The following is a 21,561-nucleotide window of genomic DNA, read 5'->3' on the forward strand; positions in this document are numbered from 1 at the left end:
CCCCTGACCCATGTCGTCGGTTGCGAAATAGGTAGAGCCACTGCTGCCCGCGAAACAGCACATTCCGGTAGTATGAGGGCTGGCGGTGGTGGCTTGAAAGCGTCCGCGATGCACTAGTGTGCGAGCCAGAGATCGGAGTTGTGCTTCGGATCGTGGATCTTGGGGACCGGTTCATGCTGGCATAGTGAGATCCGCCAGGCACAATGCCTCCGAGATATCGCGATGTAAGCGTGGGGACATCTCTGGGAGGAGTTTCATAGCATGCGCTTGTGACGCTTCCAGTCGAAGGCAGTGGCATCGAGGCGAGGGTTGGAGCAGAGGTTTGCATAGCCGTCGCCGTGAGCTTTGGTGAACTACCAGACAGAGCAAATGATCGTTTGTCGAAGAATCCGGTCCCAGGCTTCAAACTCAAGACCGAGGCGGGACTGCTCCCGTCCGTCGACATTACATTGGTCCGGTAAGCAAGGCTTGGCTGTGGCAGAGCCAGTTGTTGCGACAGCTGCTGTTGTGGGAACGGCTGCTGTGGGAACTGCTGCTGTGAGGACTGCGATATCAGGTGTTGCTGCTGTTGCTGTTGTGGTTGCTGTTGTGGTTGCTGTTGTGGTTGCTGTTGCTGTTGCTGTTGCTGTTGCTGTTGCTGTTGCTGTTGCTGTTGCTGTTGCTGTTGCTGTTGCTCAACAGGCAGTGAGATCGACTGTTGTTGAGATTGCGTCTGCAGTTGAGATGTCGGCAGTGACGGCGACAGAGGCTGCTGTAGCTCGCTCTTTTTGGGCTCGAGCGTCGCTCGGTAGGCGAGGTGAGCCAACGACTGCTTCATTTTTTCGATCTTGCTGCTTTCGGCCAGGGTTGGCCCCGACCCAGCAGTGCTTCTCTTCGAGCCCAGCGAGCCGCGGTTGTCTGCCTGGATATCGCTTGCAACCGAGTTTCGGTTCCGGTTGGCTGACTTCTCGCCCGAGAGCATCAGTAAGTTGGCGAGGCTGGTACTTTTCCTCTTCGAGAGCTTTCTGGGGATATGTGACCCCGCCGGATCCAACTCTGCCCCGCCTGTGTTTCGGCGAGGCCGAGGCCGGGTGCTGCGATGGCCACCGAGTGTGGCAGACGAGGATGGCTCGGCAGTAGAGTGGACAAAGAGCGAGCTCATCAGCATCGGGGCTGCAAGTGACCCAGACCCAGGCAACTTCCGGGAGGCGCTGGCCTCACCGGTTCCTTCGGAGCTCATTGCCAAATGGTCCTGCGGGCAACGTGAGGGTACTGTGGCGGGCTGCAGACGGCTGTTGGGACCAAGTCCGATAAAAGCAACAGCGGAGTGGGTGAGGAGCTGAATCTACCAGCTCTGCGTTGGCAAATTGAAGTGAGCGGCAAAGACCCAAACGTGCGCCGATCGTGCAGCGAGTCGGCGGCAGAAGGATATGGCCGCCAATCACACACAAACTGCAGGGGCGGCCATCTCCAACGGCGATGCGATCGCCACTGCGCCGGACCAAGAAGAACAGTCTGTGCGCAACAGGTTGCTCGGCTCTGAAGCCGCCCGCCCTCTGGATCCGGTCCTTGGGTTCACAGCACATCCATCGGCGCGAGCATCCAGATGATTGAAAGATCCGAGCAGCCCCTCGCACTCCCCGCGACCACCAAGACCGATCAAGAGCATTCGGGAAGCGCACCAAACACAGCAGCTACAAATCATCGCAAGCGATCGGCCAGGTCGGTTTGTGAGAACGCGTGGCAAATGTAGAGTATCGGCCCGCTCTGTATTGTCAAAAGCGCATGCATCTGCAGCCTAAGCCACGATCCGGCCCACAAGCCAAGGCCGGAGACCCAATAGGCGACAGCACAAGACAGCCAATGTGTCTGAGGCTGACCGTTGGGAGACTTTGAGCAATTGCCGGCTTACGGCGTCTCGACGCGACGATGGTTAGGATATGAGCCAAGGATCTTCACATCCAAGCAAAAGTTCTTTAGCTCCGACACGGCTTCTCTGACGTTTGTGTTATCCACATGGCCCTCCATTTCAATAAAGAAGATATAGTGCCTGTCCGATACAATTGGCAGAGTACCGAGTCAGATCAGCTGCAGACCGAGAGTTGGGTCTGCTTCGGGCTGGTGGCGGACGGCGCTATTCCAAGATCCGTCCTCGCGGCAGCTTTGCAGACCCACTACTACAAAGGCGAGTCGACATCACAAGCCCATCCCGATTCACTAAACATGGCTGATCGCAATTTCCACGATCCAGCTCGCACCCAGCTCGCATCCAAGCGGTTCACGGAGCTTTGATCGCGCCGGTGGTCTCGAACGGCCAGGAGGACAATGCTTACCACAGACGCTGACGAGATGGGCGAGAGTCGATTTTGGTCAGGTTGATGTTTTTGTTCTTGATAACGTTCAGGGCATCACAGAGGGCGCCAGGCTGGCGGTGGTCGACCGTAAAGTACATAAGGGTACGGTCGTCTTTGGTTGGGCTCTCTGATTTGTCGCCGATGATGAAGAAGCGGGTTGTGTTGTCTGCGGAGACACAGCTTGGGTGAGCGGACAGGGTCGAAGGCGGCCAAATCCATGATGCCAATCGACTCGAGGATCTCTATGCACGCACAGGTAGTTGCTGAGGAGCACCAACACTGCAATCTAAAGGATGTGGAAGGAAGCAGCTGCGACGCATTCACACATGAGACCGAAGGAGGGGCAGATCAACGAATGCGGCGACTCACTCTTCAGGTCCTCGATGTTTTTCTCGATAATGTCGACGCCATAAAGCTCGGAGCAGACACGGCTGCAGATGGCCGCAGCGTTCTTCTCTTTGGCAGCCATCTCGGCAGCAAGACCAGTCGACGCAACAGTGATCCGCTCGGCATGGGGGGCATTTTCTTTGAGCCACCGCTGACACTGGCCGAAAGCCTGGGAGTTCCAACCGGAAAAGATGAGTTTCAGGCAAGCAGCTTGCAGCCCTAGGCTGTCGATGCAATCGCTTCGGGTAACGCACCTCGGGATGGCTGTAGATGCGCTTGACATGTTCCAGAGGCGTATTGCCGAGGAGACAGTGATGAATAGATAGGTAGTCCTCGGCACGCACTTGGACATTGTTGATGATAAAGCTGTCCAGCGTCTGGGTCACACTCCCGAAGGTCGAGTTCTCAAAGGGCACCACCCCGTACGTGGCGGCGCCGGAGTCAACAGCCGCAAAGACATCGGCAATGGTGGTCTGCTCGGAGTATCCAACCGAGTCGCCGAACCGCTCATAGGCCACTTGGTGAGTAAAGGTGCCTTTAGGGCCAAGAAAAGCGATGGTCACATCCTTCTGCAGCGAGATGGATGCCGACATGATCTCGCGATAGATGGCGTGGACGGCATCGTCAGACAGAGGACCATGGTTCAGCGATTTGATCTGGCGAGTTGGGCGATCGAAAAAACGGCAGAGGAGCGAGCTCAGCAAGTGCGTCTGGTCACGGTCTCGGTTATGGTGGCAGCCGGCGGCCCGAGTGCAGTACCAGCCCCAAGCAAGTGATACAGCATCGTAAAAGACGGCAGATCCCACAAACCGAGAGAACGACATGGACAGGACAGCTCTGCGGATGTCCCCACTGTTGCGCGCCAATCGGTGCCAGGACGTTGCGCTTTGGGCATAACCCACCTTTTGGTAGACCTCAACTTCTCGGGCGGGGATGTGAACGTGGGTCTTCTGCTCGTCCCTACACAACAGACCACCATTGGTGAAGGGTTAAATACAATCTGGCCGGGCGGTATCGCAAACGGCACGGCACACTCGACGCAGGCTTGGACGATCGGTGAGAAGGTCCCATGCAGAACGCCGAGGAGGGTGGCGCCGTATCCAGAGAGGGTGTGCTGGAAGAGCCGTACTCGGACAAACCCTTGCGTTTCATCTCGGCTCGTTTGGCCATGCCGATGCCGATCGAGATGTTGGCCCGCTCGTTGAGCAGGTTGACCAGGCTCTGGTCCACAGCATCGATCTTGAGCCTCAGTCCAGTCAGATCCTGGGCGGGCGGCTCGGCCACGGATGCAGATCCGTCAACGGTGGGGTTCATGGCAGGCTCGGCGGGCAGGGGTGCTGTTGCTCGTTGTCGTGAAGATCTGGCGGCGGCAAAGGACGAAAGCGGGGACATTTGAGGTCGGCTGCAGGGTATCATCAGCCGATATTATGTAGATCACGTGGGCATTCAGCGGGTCACTTTGCTTGGATCGGGGCTGTCGCTGAGCTTCGTCCATCGTCAACCGCGATCAACAGGGTGTCCAAGGAGACTGGCATCGTGGCTGCCTTTGGGAACGCCTCGTGGAAGTAGGAGGAAGGGATACCATCGAGTCCACGAAGACTCAGATTTGCGAGATGGTTTGAGCGACTCCGCCGCCACCAGAGATCCCCAGTTCCCGTCCAGGGAGTTGAATCATTTAGCACACTCACGGTGCCAATGCCAGTCGATCATCGCCAAAGGAGATCGGTTGGTTGGGTTCAATATTGCGCGCGAACCAATCCACATCACCCATTTGAAGATACCCTGAGATGGCCGAGGAACCAATGGCAAAACGGCAAAAATCTCGACATCAGCGCACCATCCAATCGCTGTGGATGCGGATGGGGTCCAGACCCGACGAAATGCGACACTGCAGGACCAGCTTGACCAATGATGCCATCCATCGATGGCGTGCCCGGTGGAGAACGATCAAGGCCACTCACTGTGAGAGTACTTTATTTGTAAATAGCAGAACACATAGAGCAACCAGGACTGGATCTGAGCGAATGGGAAATACACAGGATCGAATAACTCTAACAGAGCCGAAGGAACGATATAGAATTGAAGAGAACCGAGTAACATCAAAGAGAGCAAAGCACTATCAAATAGAACCGAGTAACATCAAAGAACCAAGTAGAACGGCATGTCACTGTTCCGCACCGGCATTAACAAACCAACACTGCTGAGAGTCCCTGAAGCAATCGAGCCTCAGCAGCTGGATCGACATTGGCACGAGTCCTTGGTGGTGTATCGAATGGATGTCGAATGGATGTCGAATGGATGTCGAATGGATGTCGAATGGATGCCGAATGGCAGGTCACCGGTCTGCAATAGATCCTCGTCCGAGACTGACATGCATTGAACTGATATGCATCGGCACGAACTGACATGCATTGGCATGCATCGACAACGATGTCCACTGCGACAGCTCCATGCGACACATCAAGTGGCTCGCCCCTCACTTGGCAGCCATTGCTCCTCACGAGCACTTCTTCAGGTGGTTGAGCGGGACATAGGCTCGCTGCCCGGTCTCGCTCTCGGCCAGGGCCCAGCCGTCAGGCAGCTCCTGGAGCACAACGACTCGCTGTCCAACGGCAATGTCGAGCTCGTCGGGCTGCTCGGCCGGTCGAGCCTGGATGACCTCGCGGAAGTCGAGCTTGGGGATGGTTGGGATGGCTGAAACGACGGCCGGCGACGACGCACTCGAGCTGAGGGTCGAGAGCCGGCCGGGTGCTGGAGACGCAGCCAGGGCCGGGGACGCAGCCAGGGCCGGGGACGCAGCCAGGGCCGGGGACGCAGCCAGGGCCGGGGACGAGGCCACACTCTCGTACGAAGGAGGGTGGATCGAGTCGACTTTGGAGCTGGGGGAAGTGACGGCGCTGGCTGTTGTGTCTGAGCGAGGTGCAGGGGTCGACGACTGCGTGGCGGCATCAAAGTTCCCGAATGCCTCACGGTACTTTTCACTGGCCGAGAATGCTTCAGGGCGATCGGGCTGCGAGCGGCTCGCAATTTTGAGCTGGTCGGGCTGCGGGTGGTCTGCACGATCGGGTCGGTCGACAACGACAACAGGAGGCACCTCTCTGTTGGCCAGTGCCTCTCTGTTGGCCAGTGCCTCTCGGTTGATCTGAGCCTCTCGGTTGATCTGAGCCTCTCGGTTGATCTGGGCCTCTCGGTTGATCTGGGCCGCGAGACTCTTGTTCTGGGCTCGGATGCATGCGACAAACACTCCAACAAGGACTATTCCTCCGCCGACAGCGCCGGCAGCGATGATGATCGAGTTGGGGACCGAGCTGTTGGCCGAGCCGTCGGTCGAGCTTGTTGACGAGCCCGAAGTGGCCGAGGTTGGTGCAAGCGGAAAGCCGCCGTTGGTGGTGACGGCACCTCGGCCGACTCCGACGGTGGTGGCAGGGAGGAAGGCATTGCCCGTGGTCTGGATCTGCGGCGCCTGTGGGTGAATGGGTGAATGGGTGAATGGGTGAGTTGAGTGAGTTGGGTGAGTGTGGATGCCGAAGATGGTAATCACAATTGCCGAAGCCAGGGGCTCATGTACAAGTGCGGCCTGTGAGTGAGAGCCAGTGTGAAGCGGCACATGGCGTTGGGTGCAATCACACTCGACTAGTTGCAGTTGCACTCGACATGGGACTGGTTGCAGCCGCACTCGACATGGGACTGACCGTGACGATGCTTTGGTGGCTGGTGGTCACAACAGAAGGAGGAGCGCCGCCGGTTTGAGGGTTCTTGGCGTCCGAGGTGGTGGAGGGGGGCTTGGGGATGGTGGTAGTAGTAGTAGTGGTGGTGGTGGTAGTAGTAGTGGTGGTGGTGATGGAGGTGACCACATTGATCAAAAATGCCCCATCAGTCGAACATACTACGGGACTTCCCTCACATTCCCCAACATAATAGCTTCCTGGCTGGATGCCCAAGGGGACCATGATTGGAACTGGGCCATTGAAAGGTGAATGGGTTGGCGTAGTCGGCACCAGAGTGTAGATCACATTCGACCCGGACGCGGGCTGGACAGGTTGTGAGATCGAACAATATTTAGGCGCGAACGGTGATACACTGCGCTCTCTCGACAACAGTTCATGGGAAGAGATGTGATAGGATGGCAAGCGAGAGGAGCCTGTTACTCGAGACTTACCCACATATCAATTGTTACCATCACCGGAATATTCAAACCACCAGTCCTAACATTTGTTGGGAATAGCCTCGGTACGTTCACGATCACATTGTAATTATTACCGATAACCCATGTGTTCTAAGTCGTTATCAACAGGGGTTGGCAGTGGTTTCAGCGTTGATTCAGCCAGGTGTCGATCCAGCAGCGAGGCGTCTCAGCCCAGAGCAAGAGCACAGTCGAAGCGATCATACCGTGGTGGAGGAAAAAGTCACATCGCAAGTGCAGCGTCGAATGAACAAGCTGCCGACGAGCAGCAGGAGCAGCGGGTGCATCATCGCCTTCCCCAGCATCGCGCTCAGAGCTGACGGAGGCAGAGAGGGATTCGTCCAGACCAAGCGACGAGCCAGACAGAAAAGCTTGGATTGACAAAGGGGAGGCAAGGCCGCTTGGATCGAGCCCTCGGGAGTGGACCGACCCATGGATTGGCGAAACACTTCTTGTCCATCAGGCCAAATGGAGACATTTGAAACAGGGACACGCACAGGATCGCGTGGATTGCTGCGCCTGGGCACTCTTTCACGAATCCCCTTGCCATGTACATTCCGTATTTGCGATGTATCAATTGCTTCAAGTCACGCGGCCAGCGAGGTTCCCAAATGGGAAAGCGAAAGTGGAGGTTGTGTATGCGGCGCGATTTTGTCGTGGACAACAATCCATGGCGAGACTGGAGCCGCGATAAGACAACGAGCCAAGACGAATGAGTTGGAGGAGATGAGACCATCCGGAGAGCAGAGCAGGGACAACAGCAATCTGGCAGCAAAATTGCAAAAGTGAGGAAAAAAGGAATCGCTCCTAGGTGGGCTCGAACCACCAACCTTCCGGTTAACAGCCGAAAGCGCTAGCCAATTGCGCCATAGGAGCTGAGCGCCCAACGTGGGGGTCGAACCCACAACCTTGAGATTAAGAGTCTCACGCTCTACCGATTGAGCTAGCCGGGCTGGATGTCTGAGTTATCGGTTGTGACTATCTGACCTCTTCTAGTCCCGGATATCAATTCAGTCGTCCCATTGATCATTCTGCTCCGTCTACAAATCGATAGCTCCCTCTGACAGCAGACGCATCCAACAAACTACCAGCAACATCGTGTCACCCACCCTCGAGGGCTGCTCCCTGCTGCACCCGGTACGGCAACATGCTTGTGAGCGGCTCTCGGCCTCAGCAAATGGCATCGCTTCGACTCTCGTTGGGACCCACTCAATAGATTCGCCCGCCCTGTTGCCCACATTCAGTAATCGTTGGGATTTTCGGATCGTATGAGGGGTTTGCATTTTCTTATTCATTTTTGGTAGCTGGAGCAGTCAATACATTGTAAAAGGCTCTTTGCTCGAATTCCATCCCCTCCCATCCATGGCCGTGGAAATGGGCAGGGAGAGGGACCAAAGGAGATTTTGAATGACAATAACAGACGAAAGAAATGGGGAAAACATTGAATCCAGTTGTTGTGAAGCCAAGTGTAAAGCTAAAGTAGGTATGAAGGTTTACAGATAGATCCACTCCAATTAGAATCAAATGGGTAGGCAGAGAGGGGGGGGTGAAGATGCGAATAAACGATGGGTGATGATGGACAATATACAAGGGTGAGGGCGGTGAGACTGAAGTGATGTTGCAATCGAGCGAATCGAGATCGACTGTGACGTAGCTCGAACAGCAGCAGCAACAGCAACAAAACAACAGCAGCCACGAATGAAAAAATAGCAACAATGAATGAAAATACTTGATCAATGAGAAATCAAAACAGGGGCCGCGAGAGAGCGGAGATTGTGACAAACTTGGGCCGATTGGCTGAACTTGGAGGAAGGTTGCTGGCCGCGCAAGGGCGGTCGGGGCGTGTGGCTATGAGAACGACTTCATAGAATTGGACACAGTGGCAGATCGACGAATCGCTGTAGATCAGTTCACCTGATCCGTTTCTGTTGGGCTTTCCAGCCACGGTTTGAAGTCATCTTTACTCTTGAGGACGTGTCAGCTATTTACGATAGCTTCCTCAAGTGGTTGAGCGGGACATAGGCCCGCTGCCCGGTCTCGCTCTCGGCCAGGGCCCAGCCGTCAGGCAGCTCCTGGAGCACAACGACGCGTTGTCCAACGGCGATACTGAGCTCGTCGGGCTGCTCGGCCGATCGAGCCTGGATGACCTCGCGGAAGTCAAGCCTGGGAAGGCTCGGGATCATCTGGGCCGATCCGGCATAGGAAGGAGCCGAGTTTGAAGAGACAGAGTACACACTCGAGTCGCGTGGAGACGTCGTCAGCATGACACTCTCATACGTGGGCGGCTTCGCCGTGACGACGACTGGGCTTCTGGGATCCGGCTGGCTTCCAAATGAGGTGACCGAGTTGCCGTAGCCGCTGCTGGGTCGCGAATAGTTGCCAGCCGTCTTTGATTCATCCAGGACAAAGAGACCCTGGACCGGAGCCGGGCTGGAGTGATACGAGCCGACAATGCTGTTGCGGCCGTCGGGGGCAAGGGTGAGACCCGAATGGACAAAGTTTCCGAGAGGCTTCTGAGACGATACAGAGCTCACTTGGCTGATTCGGTAGTCCGAGTATCGGGCCTGGGGATCGCGAGAGTCCACCACCACCATCGGAGCCGAGACAGTCTCGGATCGCGGGATGTTGTTATCGAGCTGGTCAACACGCCAGGTAGTGGGCTTGCGGGACCGGGTGCACGAAACCACAACGCCGACAATCACAGCACTTGCGGCAACGATGCCAACGGCGATGATGATGGACGAAGTGGAAGAATTGTCGCTGCCCGAGCTCGTTGCGACTCCAGGCTGCGAGGAAGGAAGCAAGGCCGGTGTGGTACTTGTGGTGGTCGCTATCTCGGCGGTCGAGGTGGGTTGGAAGGCAACGGCGGTCGCCTGAGCAAATATTAGCCATGCGATCGAATGGCGGTATCGTTGGTGAGAAAAATAGAGTGGATGCATTGGGGTGTAGTGCGTTATGCAGGTGTTAGCCATGCGTCTGTACAAGTTGGAAGCAGGACCGAGTGTGCACTGCGAATCACAAATGGTTCGGTGCAACAAGAGCAACAGCTTACCACGGTTGTTGGGTTCTGAGCAGGGGGTGGTGGGACAGGGGCACTGTTTGCTGGAGGAGGAGGAGGAGGAGGCGAGGGAGGAGGGTGCGAAGGGGGAGGAGGCGAAGGGGGAGGAGGCGAGGGAGGGGGAGGCGAGGGAGGAGCAGCTTTGGATGTGGTGGTGGTGTGTGATGTGATGGGAGGTTGCCAGGTTGTGGTGGTAGTTGTTGGTGGGGACCAGGTTGTGGTGGTAGTTGTTGGTGGGGACCAGGCTGTGGTGGTCGTTGGTGGGGACCATGTCGATGGAGGAGGTGGTGCCCCGGTCGTTGGGGGAGGTGGTGCCCCGGTCGTTGGGGGAGGTGGTGCCCCGGTCGTTGGGGGAGGTAGAGGTCCGATCGGCACCACCACAAGCCTTGGATCGAGTTTGGGAGCGGGAACATTGGGTACGGACTCGACAGTGATACGGACACCAGATATGCTGCAAGTGGGTGCGCGGGACAAGGTGTAGCACACACTCAGGGAGTATTCGCCTGCAGGTGTATCAGAGGGCACTGTCGCAGCGATATCCTGGGCCCGGGCGGTGGAGGCTTGGACGATGGACGCCAAAGGATATTTGCCGGACGTGCTGTCGGCGGGCTGCTCGGACGAGTCAACACAAAGGGATTGCGTGGCCAAGCAACGAAGCCAGGCGGATGTTAGGTGGTGGCGCTGTCACCCGAACTCGGGGCATCGGAGACAGGGCGAGCACAAACGAACGAACAAACGAACGAACGAGCGAACGAACAAACGAACGAACGAGCGAACGAACGAGCGATGCACATGTGCTGCACTTACCACAAGAGCAAGGTCGATTTGATACGTTCCCAGCAACTCGGGAGCGGCAGCCGTCGACTCAGTCCAGGTCAGAGCCACCGTGTGTGTGCTGCCGGCGGTCCAGTGATCCTGCGAACGGGCATATGAAAGGAAGCGTGAGCCATGGATAACAGTGTATTGTGCGTCGCAAGGCATCCGACACGATGAGCTCCGATGCACGTCGATGCAATGCCTTCGACAGGGTTGACGCTCACCTCGGTGCCGACGACGGCGAGGACGGGCGAAGGATCCGAGGAGCGCACGCCACCCAGAAGGGCCAGCAGGCCGAGACTGATGTGGAGCCACTGCTTCATCAGACGAACAGAGAGACAACCGTGAACGGAGAGCGAGAGGGAGGTGGTGGGATGGGGTGAGTGGAAGGAAACTGGTGAGAGAGGGAGAGCCGGGAGATCTGTGGTGCCCCAGGTGAATGCGGATGGCAAGCGATGAGATACAGATGAGGGCAGACGGAGACGAGGGATTCCAAAAAACAGCCCGGAGAGGAAGAAGAAAAAAAGGACAAGTAATACCACCGGCGGGATGGCGCAATGCACTGCGCCCTTGGTATCAAAAACGAGCAAAAATGGGTATCAACGCGACAACAATCCATGCCGCTGGCTGAGCAGACCCCCCCTTGCTGCAGCCCACTCGGCCGCTGCCAGCCCGTGCGCCACGAGGAATGGGCGCACCCGGCGGGGGGCAGAAAATGCACTGTGCGACGCAATCCGCCCAATGGCGCGCGAGTGTTTCGCGTCGTGGCTGTGCAGCAGGAGCGTGCCCGCCAATCAGAGGGGCGGCGGCACAAGCGGCTCATCCACACGTGGATTCGTGGCACCAGACGCGCTTCCAAAGAAGGACATGACCATCACGACAAGGACAGCACAGCCGACACTCGGAGGCAGGTGAGGGGGGATGTATTGCAAGACACAGCCTTTGTTTCGCCGATTCAAACAGCAACTTGCCGGTTATGCGTGGAAGAGCCGGCAGCTCTGCAGCTCCTCAAGAGCGTACGCAACATCCTCACCGCTGCGTACACGCCGCAGGTTTTCGCATACCACCTTGGCGAGTGCCGCCGTCGAGGCCCTCTGAACAGCCTCGATCATCGAGTCGTCGTTCTCCCAGGACTTGTTCCAGGCGTGGATCTTGGACAGCCCCGCAGGCGTGCTGTGCGACATGCTGCGTGACGCCTGCTGTGGTGACGCTGGGTCGGCCTCATGCTTCAAGATTCTGCGGACCATATCCTCAAGCTCTTGCGCAAGCTTCTTGGGCTCAAGCTCGACGGTGCCTTGCTGAAACCAGGTCGAGACAATGTCGATGAACGACTGGTGCTGTGTCTTGCGCCGACGGATGCTGCGCAGCAACGAATATGAAAGCGGCCTTTGATGCGTCGCCGGCAGCGCCCGGAAAAGCGCAATCGTCTCATCGGTGCTGCCGTGCCGGATCTTGCCCATCGAGCACAGCAAGTGGTGCAGGACCGATCCGCTCTCGGGGTCAACCGAGGCGACCAGCACTCGGTTGTGGGAAAGGTCTTCCGGGGACGGGTGCGTGGGGCGCGGATCGAGAGGACCGGAACTGAGGGCGATCGAGCCAAAGTCGCCTCGGGACGCAGGGCCTGATTCGACAAGCGTCCGGGACTCGTACGTGCCAGCCTTGCGACCAAGCAGATTGAATAGGAACCACAGCCCTCGAACCTCTCCGGTCCGACCCATGGCGCTGACGATGCTCCTGAACATCTTGGCGGACAGCGGCTTTTGCTGCTCGACATGGTGGTGCAGCTGCTGCCAGATGGCCTCGGAGCCCGCGGCTTGACCGCCTGCCCGAGGGACGCCCACGGCCTGCAGGAGCTGAGTGGTGACCGCGCTTGATGTTTGGTGGGCTCGCAGCTGCCTTAGCCGAGCGATCAGACGAAAGGCATCGGCGATGCGGCCTTGCCGAAGAAACGAGGTCACAACGGCATCGAGAGCACCCCGGGTCGGCCGGTATCCATCTTGCTCGAGACGGTTCATCCACTCCAGGGCAACCGAGGCCTTGGACTGGATCGGTGCAATCTTGTCCAGGGCCTGAAACAGCCCTGTCTGTGCCCGTTCTGACGACAATGTGTTGTTCTTCCATGCCTGGATGGCCTTGTAGCATTCGCTGATATACGACAGGGTGGTGCCATTGGAAAACAGTAATGCAGCGGTGTCGGCGTTGGGGCCCCGCCGATGGCGCCGGACCCCGACCTTGGAGTCCCGTGGTGACGATTCGGCTGGGTAAAGGGCCATGATCCTGGCATATGTTCGTGAGACTGCCTCTTGATCTTGTCGCTGGATATAGAACCCGAGCAAAGTGTTCAGGAGTTTGAGCGATGGCCGCAGACTGGCCTCTTGCAATTGACTCAGGCACGTTTCGACAAAGATGACGTCGTCTGCGGAGCAGTTGCGAACAAGATGGGATGCCATGGCATGCGATGGACGCAGTCCGCTGTCCCGCAGTTGCATCAGCACTGCGTGCATCGGCCCAATCGGTGGGTTGTGAATGTGGTGAATGTGGTAGATGTGGATGTGGATGTGGATGTGGATGTGGATGTGGATGTGGATGTGGATGTGGATGTGGATGTGGATGTGGATGTGGATGTGGATGTGGATGTGGATGTGGATGTGGATGTGGATGTGGATGTGGATGTGGATGTGGATGTGGTGGATGTGGTGGATGTGGTGTACACGACAGCACCGAGCAAACGATCGTGATGCGCATGGGAGACGATTGAATCGGGACAAGGCAGGGCCAAAAGACGAAAGTCAGCCCAGCAAAGGTCTCGCAGCATGGATTCTGCGGGCTTGAGTTGGTTTCGCAAACAACCCGTCCCTCACCCCCACCATCATCTAGCTAACTCGATTCGGACCAATGCGGCGATTGCAGCTGGACTCACCTGCATCGAACCGATCCGAGACCCATAGCTGGTCGTAGCTCTGGACCATCGCAGCGAACGGGAGGCTCGACAGAAGCCTGTGTGTCTGGCCAGCCTCAATCAAGGCCCTTGCATCGTGAACATACTGCTCGAGGATCTTCTCGGCCAGCGAAACTTCCTGGCAGCTCCTGAGGATCCATGCGGTTGCAGCTGGATAGAGTGGCGCCGGTAGCGAGCGGTCGTGGTGCTCGGAGTTTGGATCGAATCGGTCGGCGATCGAGCGATAGAGCGATGAAAAGAGCTGGTGCTTGCGCGGAACGCTGCCCTGGGCCTCGATTCCGTCGGCGGCATCACGGATCAGTTGCAAGAGCTGGGTGTGGCCAGATATATGATCGACCAGAAGCACGGTCGACAAGAGTGACGAATTGAGATTCAATGGGGTTGAGAACAGGCAGAACTCGGTCAGTTTGTAGCTCGCATTTGCGCCGCGCGGCTTCCAGGAACGAATCTCAGTGCCAGAGCCGGTAGCCAAGCCAAGCCCGGGCTCCAGATGGAGCGCGAGAGTGTTGTGGTCGATTCGCATCGGGGTGCTGTCGGCCTCGAGTGCATATCAAGGCCGCATGCGGAGATGCCTCTATGAAGCAGACGTGGCTTAAACGAACCTCACGATGCGGCTGGCGGCCCCTCGACACTGGATCTGATGCGGACGGGCTGGTGCGTTGGCGAGAGGCCTTTGCGAGATAGAGCAGTTCAGCGACGCCCTTCCAGCCCTGGATCCGATTGGCCCGCCTGCGCCTCCGCCCCGCTATCCGGGCAGCGTCCAGAGGCGGGAAGACGTATCGGGGAGTGACACGCGATATGAAGTACGGAAAGTTGTCGAAGGGTTTCGGGTTTTTGTCCCAGGCATTCAGGGCGTAATCGGTGACGGGGACATACATGGTCGAGCTGGTCGTGGTTGCCGGGCGCCGGAGCGCAGGTGCCGAGGGCGGAAGCAGCGGACGGAAGGCTGGTGTGGAGTGCCGTGGCAGGCAGATCGGGCTGGGTCGGATGGACTTCATGGCCGACAAAAGTGCTGTGGGCTGGGATCAGGGCAAAGGCAAACGAAGGCCCGAAGCGGAGGATGCTGCGATGCCGGTGCCGATGGTGGATGCAGATGGTGGATGCCAAGTTCGGCCTGGTGGTGATCTGGTGTGTTGGCTGCGCGAGGTGAAAAAAAGCCTGCGGCTGGAACCGGGGCGGGACTGGCTCGGAGGCGGCTCGATCCGCTTCTGTGGCAGCACGGCCGCACAGAATCGCAGGTTTGCGCGATTCGCACAAGACCCTGGGTGCCGAGGGAACATCCCTGGCAGAGATGCGATCGAGACGACAGGCCGCCTTGGCAGTGGCAGAGATCCGTCGATTCTGGGCCTGCGTCTTGGGGCGCGATCGCACCGGGCACTGCCGTCGAACGCCAAGGGATGCCACAGGAAGCAATTAGCCCCCCCGGACCGCCGAGACGAGGCGACGAAACCCGCATGAGCAATCGCACCCACGGGTGATTTCGATCGTGCTGGCTGCGACGGCGGCGGTGGGTGTGCACAGCATCGCGCGGAACGAGCAAATAGGCAGATTTGGGTTTGGACCAGCATGCCAGGCAGCCAGAGGACACAGGCCCGTGGGAGGACAAGCGCACCATGGGTCGTTTCTGTGGGTTGCGACACGACGGAGGGGTGGCGGGACCAAAGCCGAATCAGGGGGGCGATGAGCCGCGGGCGTTTTTGGGGGGAGGGACGACGGAGAATCTGCCCGTGACGGAGAACCTGCCCGCGATGGCAGGAGCCGAGCTGGGCCGTCTGGGAATGGCCGTGGCCACGGGTGCATGCAAAGGCGCGATGCATCGAGACTGTCGCCATCTCCGAGGTTGGCCCAGAGAGACAGAGCGCCAATGCAGATGGGCTCATGCCAAGGAGAACCAGACGGCGATGTCGGGGGGGGGGCGTGCAAGGCGGATTTGGGTTGACGACGTCAATAGGGATGCAGTGGATCGGTGCGGGGACTGATGCGAAGACCAAGGCGGGAATAGCGCGAGATGGTATTTGGTGCTATTTGGTGCTATTTGACAGAGCTTGGCCGATGCAATGTCGCACCAGAGGACTTGCTTTTGCCGATATGAAAAGCACACGGCCGGGCGCTGGTTTGCCACGCAGACTGGGCGCTTGGACCCGTTGTTGTTGGAGCGACGGGCTGGGGGGGGGCGATACTGTGCGGCCTTTGGCGCCGAGCTTGTCATGCTTGTCATGCTTGTCTTGCTTGTCTTGCTGGCCGAGCTCTCTGGGCTTGCATCGAGCAACAGCGTCAGCCCCGAGGTGGTGGCCAGCGGCGAGACGAAACGTCTTTGTCGCAGGAATTGCTTCCAGTGCTTTCTCCCTGCGGCTGTCCATCGGGAGCCATCGGCTTTGTGGACTGCAGTGCACCCGCTGCTCCTTGCTGGCCGGCTATTCCACGCCCAGCTTGCCCTCGCGTCCCGCCTCGCCCCTTCACGGCAGCAACTGAGTGCTTACGATCTGCTCTGCTTGTTGAGCCGCTTGTCGAGATGTTTGCCCGGCGGGATCGTGCTGCCGAGCCTGGTTGTTCAGGTAGCTGCTGCTGTGCTGCTGCTGTGCTGCTGCTGTTGCTGTTAAACTTGGTTGTTAAACTTGGTTGTTGAGTCCGTCATGGTCGGCATGGCTGCGATCGCACTTGGTCGTCGCTGCGACATCCGGCCGTTCTTCCATCCGCCGTGCTGGCCTCGGCCCCTCCCCCAACAGCAGCCTCCCACCCGCCTGTCTGCCCGCCATGCCACTGCCTCACCCACCACCGCCATTCCCCCGCCTTCCAACCTTGCTCCCGCGCGAGCGGGTGGCTCTGTTCTTGCCTTTCTGCCGGGCAGCTGTCGGCGCCGTACAGTTGGGCAAAGGGGCCTTGCTCGTGGCCACTGCCACCGGACCCCCGAGCGGCCCAACGTGGGTTCAGCGTCCATAACCCGCGCACCGCCCCCTCTTCAAAGAGCGCAAAGGCCCTCTGTTCGGCCGCTGGCCATGCCCTGTGCAAGAGCCCCTCCCGCAGTCCCTCGCCTTCACTTTGTGCACAGTGCACTTCTGCCTTGTTGGCCACCCGTCCTCCTGGGCGTCTTGTTTCGCGCTGTGGGCTCTGCGGCTCAGACTCGTCCTGCGTTCGCCTTGGCCCCGGAAGTATCCGCCCCGTTACTCGGCCTTGGACTTGTGTTCGTCTTGGACCTGTCTTGGATCTGTCTTGGACCTGTGTTGGACTTGCTCTCGCTTTCTTCGTCCTGCCCTGCAATCCATCTTGCACTCAACCTGTATCCGTCTCTGGATCCCGTCCGTATCCATCGTTGGATTCGCCTTTATCCTGGCTTCGACCTATCCTGTCGTGGATTCGTCCTTCTCGTCTCACCATCGCCATCTTCCCCTCCGCGCTCGTCGCCCTCTTCCCGCCCAAGAAAGCCTCTCCTCTCGGCCAGCGACTGCCACTCCACCCCTCCCTCTGTCGGCCGATTGATCGCTTGTCGCCTGCATCCCCCAATTACCACTTGCGTTGGTTCGGCCAACTCACCCTGCAAAGGTAATTCATGTCGACCATCGATGGCGCATCCTGCTCTGTCGCTCTCACCGCTCTTGTGCAAAACTCAAAACTCAAAACTATTTCCGCCTGCTTGGCCGCGGCTCGCTGCCCGCTGCTGGCACCGCCCTCGTCTGGCACCTGTTTGTCTGGCACCCTCTCGCTAACGATGCCTGTCCTGATAATCCTCCTCTCCATCCCCGCCTCCCGATCGCTGCAACGCCTTCCGTCAATCCGCTCGGGCTGTTACCCTGATTTCCACCTGCTGCTCGTACCCATTGCCATTGCCTCCCGATCCTGCAATTGCTCCGCATCGCTCTGCATTGCTCTGCATTGCTCTCGATCCTCGCTCTCGATCCTCGTTCCCGCCACTCGCCGCCTCGATTCGGCCGCCTTGCTTGTCGATCCCGACCATCCACCGCCCCCTCGGTTCGGCCCCCCCCCACCACATTCAATTCCGCCACTCTCATACCTGGCCTCATCCCATCGTCACCACCAACCACAACCCACCACCGGCTCTCATCATCTTGACTCTGATCTCGGCCCCCGTTCGGGTTTGTCCGTCTGTCTGGCTCCCTCGACCGACCGGATCTGCTCCTCCCCCCCCTTCCATTCCGACCCGCCTCCACCTACACTGCCCCCCTCGGTCCCCGGCCCTTGGTCGCCTCAGATCGCACTCCCGTTTCCGTCCGGCCACTTGCCTCGCTTCCCTTCTCCCGCACACCAATCTCACCTCGACTGCCTCCGGCTTTCGTTAGAGCTCCTCTCGCCATCTCTCTCACCATGCAAATCGATGACTCGCTGAGGCCCCATCTGGCCCCGTCAAACGACTGTTTCGCCCTGCCTCCCAGCTCCTTCCAACCGCAGTTCCTCGTGCCAGTTCCGAATTCACAGAAAGATATCGCTGCGGACCTGGGCAAAAGCATCTCCCCGCCGTCGCAAGAGCCCCGGCTAAGCCGCTCGTACGAATCTGCTGCATCCGCTCGCACTCTCTCGTCCTCCGGAACCACGCTCGTCTCGGCACCCTCGGCAAAGTTCGATGCTACCTTCCATATCGCCGACTATGTCACCTACGTTATCCATCGCATCTGGTTCCCGACAAAGCCCGCTGTCGAGCTGCCCGGCAAGCTGGTCCACACCATCCATCGGCTCATCACCATACCCAACGTGCCCGAGGCCTCGCCACACCACATCAACTTCTCGCTGCATCTGCTTACGCGCCTCAAGCAGCTCAAGCCCTCGGCTACCTTCACCGCCAAGCTCTTTCTGATCGCCCTGATCGTCTCGCACAAATTCCTGACCGATCTGACCCTGCGCAACTCGTCATGGGCCAAGCGGGCCAACGTCCATGTCGACGAAATCAACCGCGGCGAGATGGCCTTCCTGGCCGATCTGAATTACAATCTCTTTGGCGAGCCACACTTTTACCAGTCGTGGCTGCTGACCCTCCGCAGCCTCAAGGAAGACTGGATGATCGAGCGGCTCTCGCCCCATCGCCAACTCAGCATTCGAAGCGCCTCCACACCGCTCTTCACCACCCCACCGGCCCCGGTCTCCTCACGGTCCTATCCGCCGCCCATCCCGGTCACCAGCGGCGCTGCATCGTCATCGACAGGCTTCCTGCTGCCTCCGAGTGCCACTCGAGTCATCACAGCGTCGCCGGGCGAGGTGGCCGTCTCCCCCGGGGAAATCGCGGTCTCCCCAGCAGCCATCTCCCCGGGCGAGTCCTCTGCCGCCAACCCATCGCATTCGATGCAGTCAACGCTGTCGGTGCCGTCAATAGCGATTCCAGCAATCCAAGTCACTGTTCCTTTGAATTCCATCAATCCGGATGTCGACATGTCCTTCTACCCGAAACCCGACCTGGCCTTTACAAAGTCCGACTCGGACACGACCCTTCTTCCGCCATCGCCAGCGCGGACGGCGTCCAGCACTACCACCGGCGGTGGGAATTCGGATTTGGCCACCATGATGGATCTGGAGATGGAGGAGCCGACACCCAAGGTTCCGCGGCGGTTCTTTACTGTTCAATAGCCCACTCACGCCCGGCCGCTTCCACACAGCAAACTCGCCTCTCTCTCGCTCCTCCTTCTTTGTCAATCTCACCCTGTTCATTCTCAGACTCAAGCCTCCCGTCCAAGCCTGTACTGTCATTATCATCATCGTCCACCACCACCGCCACCCTCGCCATCGTCATCATCATCATCATCAAAAACAGCAACAAAATATCGACATAGCTCCGCGCCTTCTTGTCTTATCTGCCTCATAGCAACGTCTGTACTTTTGCCTCAGTCTCTCCATCAACCATTGTCCCTTGTCGACGCGTCGCTGGTCGAGCTCCACGAGCTCGATAACCTCCCCCAAGCGGCCTTCTATCTGCGACGTATGCCCCTCGACCTGGGCCCATGGCAAATCCCATCGACAACACTGATTTGGAGACGCCATTTGTACCGACGCTAATGCAATGCAACCCACACAAGAAAACAAAGAAACAAAACAAAACGAGACATCAAGGTTAACCTCCGCACCAAACATACCAAACGATACCACGACCGGGATCAACACCAGCCATTTCAACCTGCAGATGACGCTGGGAATCCGACCCCACCTCCCTTGCTATACACGATGGCGACGACGATTATGATGATGACAACGATAATGACCACGACAATGAGCGAATGAACGCGCATGAAGCGAACGAATGAACGAGAATGTCAGGAACGGAAGAAGAGAGGGTCAGCAGCGCATGGCCTCATCGGCCCTGTGTTTGTTTGCCCAGCCCCATGGCACCCTGCTGTCTCCTCTGCATGATGTCCTCTCCAGCACGCCTTCCTGCCACACTGTCTCGGTCGTCTTTTGTATCTGCTGCCTTGCCTTGCCTTGCCTTGCCTTGCCTTGCCTTGCCTTGCTCTGCCTGTCCTTCTCTCGCCTCCTTGGCTGTATTTGCACATTTGCCGCCGTGTGCATCTGTCTCCCCCCTACTCGACTATCCCTCATCGACGCTTTTGTTATATCTGGATTACTGTATATTGAACCTTGGCTTGTAAAGCGATCTCATTTCTCTCTCGTTTCTTTTTGGCTTTCTTTCCTTCCCAGCTTTTCTTCCTGTTCCTGCTTTTTTTTTGTTTTGTTTTGTTTTGTTTTTGTGCATTTGGTACGCTCTGCCATGGTGACATTGCTTCCCATGCCATTGCTTTCCATGTCATTACTCTCTCACTCTCTCTCGTGATTTCTTGCAGTTTGCTCGTTTGGCCATACTCTAGACGGCCACTTGATATCGCTGTGTTGTTTCTGGATTCCGCACCCTTCTATTTCCTCTCCTCCTCATTTCGCTCCGTGTTCGCTTGCACCGAACGCCTCAAAAACAATATGATAAAGGCCGTTTTTAACAAATGATACAAAAGTGCCGCGTCCAACGCTGGGGGTGGAAGCGAGGAGAGCGGGGTGGGTGGGCCAAACAGCAACAGGCAGCGGCTGTGCCCGTGGGCAATGGATCCCGTTCTCGATGAGCCCTGTCAGCAGCCAGCGCCTCTCCATGTATCCAATCCCCCCTCTCCAGACCCCCGGTCTCCATGCATCTCGCGGCTGCCCTCGGGATCGGTCGTCATGCATCCGCTTCCGACATGGCCAATCCAGCTATTGGACCCCTTCCTCGACAACGCCCGCAGGCAGACGTGGCAGAGGCGAACGGATCGCCCACCAGCAAAGATCCACCCAGCGCCTTGTCTGTTTGCCAGGATACGAAAGGACGGAAGGACGAGGCATCGAGAGAGGAGGAGGGGCTGTGCTCTGCCGATGGGCTCCAGGACCGAGTCTGGCTTGTCCCCCCCCCTTCGGACCCAGCTTTCTTGTCTGCCCTGTGCCTCTTGCAAATGTCTCCATCGGCCTCCCACACATCCCCTTTCTGCCGCCACCAGCCAGAGAAGCGAAACGAAAGGATACAATGCCACACGGCGAAACAATGCGAAGCTGGATGAGCATCGCCGTCTTCTCCCCCCCCCGGCTCATGTCTCCCTCCCTTCGCCCCTGGCTCAGTTTGTTTGTCCTGTCCGTTGGTCCATGGCTGTCTGCTCCCATGACCTGGACCGGGGCGGGGGGGGGGAGCGGCACAGCCTCCGTCCTCTGGCGCAGCCCATGTCGCTCTGACTTTTGCGGCCCTGTCTTGGCCTCGGGGAAGGGGCGGTGCCGTCTGGGCAGGCCAACCGACCAAGACCGGATTGCTTGGATGCGACGGCGGGTCCGGGTGATTGACGGGGCTGGATTGGCATTCTTTTTCTTTTTCTTCGGG

At 58.3% G+C, this 21,561-nt stretch overlaps 6 protein-coding genes and 2 non-coding genes across 8 annotated transcripts; 2 read left to right on the forward strand and 6 right to left on the reverse strand.

Moving 5' to 3' along the window:
- Positions 1-1,887: 1,887 nt before the first annotated feature.
- On the reverse strand, positions 1,888-4,034 carry BJ171DRAFT_418714 (Prephenate dehydratase-domain-containing protein; the record flags this gene model as incomplete). Its single annotated transcript, XM_053107353.1, has 6 exons — positions 1,888-2,029; positions 2,313-2,499; positions 2,703-2,889; positions 2,975-3,376; positions 3,623-3,680; positions 3,850-4,034. The coding sequence occupies 6 exons, from the start codon at positions 4,032-4,034 to the stop codon at positions 1,888-1,890; spliced, it is 1,161 nt and encodes a 386-aa protein (XP_052971337.1).
- A 1,036-nt stretch (positions 4,035-5,070) lies between these two features.
- BJ171DRAFT_112004 (uncharacterized protein) lies at positions 5,071-7,225 on the reverse strand. The gene is made up of 4 exons (XM_053105461.1): positions 7,110-7,225; positions 6,880-6,996; positions 6,413-6,751; positions 5,071-6,183 (listed from the first exon to the last, which is right to left on the reverse strand). Exons 1-4 carry the CDS (start codon positions 7,206-7,208, stop codon positions 5,218-5,220), a joined length of 1,521 nt encoding a protein of 506 aa, XP_052971338.1. The 5' UTR covers positions 7,209-7,225; the 3' UTR covers positions 5,071-5,217.
- Positions 7,226-7,705: 480 nt separating this feature from the next.
- BJ171DRAFT_t26 lies at positions 7,706-7,779 on the reverse strand. Its single transcript has one exon. It is a non-coding gene; the product is annotated as a tRNA-Asn (tRNA).
- A 4-nt stretch (positions 7,780-7,783) lies between these two features.
- BJ171DRAFT_t25 lies at positions 7,784-7,856 on the reverse strand. The gene has a single exon. It is a non-coding gene; the product is annotated as a tRNA-Lys (tRNA).
- Positions 7,857-8,595: 739 nt separating this feature from the next.
- On the reverse strand, positions 8,596-11,100 carry BJ171DRAFT_564487 (uncharacterized protein; the record flags this gene model as incomplete). Its single annotated transcript, XM_053113307.1, has 5 exons — positions 8,596-9,689; positions 10,173-10,346; positions 10,448-10,570; positions 10,769-10,876; positions 11,002-11,100. The coding sequence occupies 5 exons, from the start codon at positions 11,098-11,100 to the stop codon at positions 8,889-8,891; spliced, it is 1,305 nt and encodes a 434-aa protein (XP_052971339.1). The 3' UTR covers positions 8,596-8,888.
- Positions 11,101-11,679: 579 nt separating this feature from the next.
- BJ171DRAFT_485957 (uncharacterized protein) lies at positions 11,680-13,344 on the reverse strand. Its single transcript, XM_053109168.1, has one exon. It carries the CDS (start codon positions 13,279-13,281, stop codon positions 11,752-11,754), a length of 1,530 nt encoding a protein of 509 aa, XP_052971340.1. The 5' UTR covers positions 13,282-13,344; the 3' UTR covers positions 11,680-11,751.
- Positions 13,345-17,719: 4,375 nt separating this feature from the next.
- On the forward strand, positions 17,720-19,422 carry BJ171DRAFT_112042 (uncharacterized protein). The gene has a single exon (XM_053105463.1). It carries the CDS (start codon positions 18,057-18,059, stop codon positions 19,305-19,307), a length of 1,251 nt encoding a protein of 416 aa, XP_052971341.1. The 5' UTR covers positions 17,720-18,056; the 3' UTR covers positions 19,308-19,422.
- Positions 19,423-19,833: 411 nt separating this feature from the next.
- Positions 19,834-20,688, forward strand: BJ171DRAFT_112039 (uncharacterized protein). Its single transcript, XM_053105462.1, has one exon. It carries the CDS (start codon positions 19,975-19,977, stop codon positions 20,500-20,502), a length of 528 nt encoding a protein of 175 aa, XP_052971342.1. The 5' UTR covers positions 19,834-19,974; the 3' UTR covers positions 20,503-20,688.
- Positions 20,689-21,561: the final 873 nt, after the last annotated feature.

Source organism: Polychytrium aggregatum (genome assembly GCF_025602895.1).
Source record: "Polychytrium aggregatum strain JEL109 chromosome Unknown BJ171scaffold_2, whole genome shotgun sequence".
NCBI classification, from domain to species: Eukaryota; Fungi; Chytridiomycota; class Chytridiomycetes; order Polychytriales; genus Polychytrium; species Polychytrium aggregatum.

Bases quoted from the DNA above. Each gene is read 5' to 3' on its own strand.
- BJ171DRAFT_112004 (XM_053105461.1), bottom strand. From the start codon at position 7,208: ATGCTGGGGAAGGCGATGATGCACCCGCTGCTCCTGCTGCTCGTCGGC. The intron at 6,997-7,109 runs GTATGATCGCTT...ATAACGACTTAG, and splicing joins TGACTTTTTCCTCCACCACG to AACACATGGGTTATCGGTAA. The intron at 6,184-6,412 runs GTCAGTCCCATG...ATTCACCCACAG, and splicing joins GCCACCAAAGCATCGTCACG to GCGCCGCAGATCCAGACCAC.
- BJ171DRAFT_485957 (XM_053109168.1), bottom strand. From the start codon at position 13,281: ATGCACGCAGTGCTGATGCAACTGCGGGACAGCGGACTGCGTCCATCG.
- BJ171DRAFT_112042 (XM_053105463.1), top strand. From the start codon at position 18,057: ATGCAAATCGATGACTCGCTGAGGCCCCATCTGGCCCCGTCAAACGAC.
- BJ171DRAFT_112039 (XM_053105462.1), top strand. From the start codon at position 19,975: ATGAACGAGAATGTCAGGAACGGAAGAAGAGAGGGTCAGCAGCGCATG.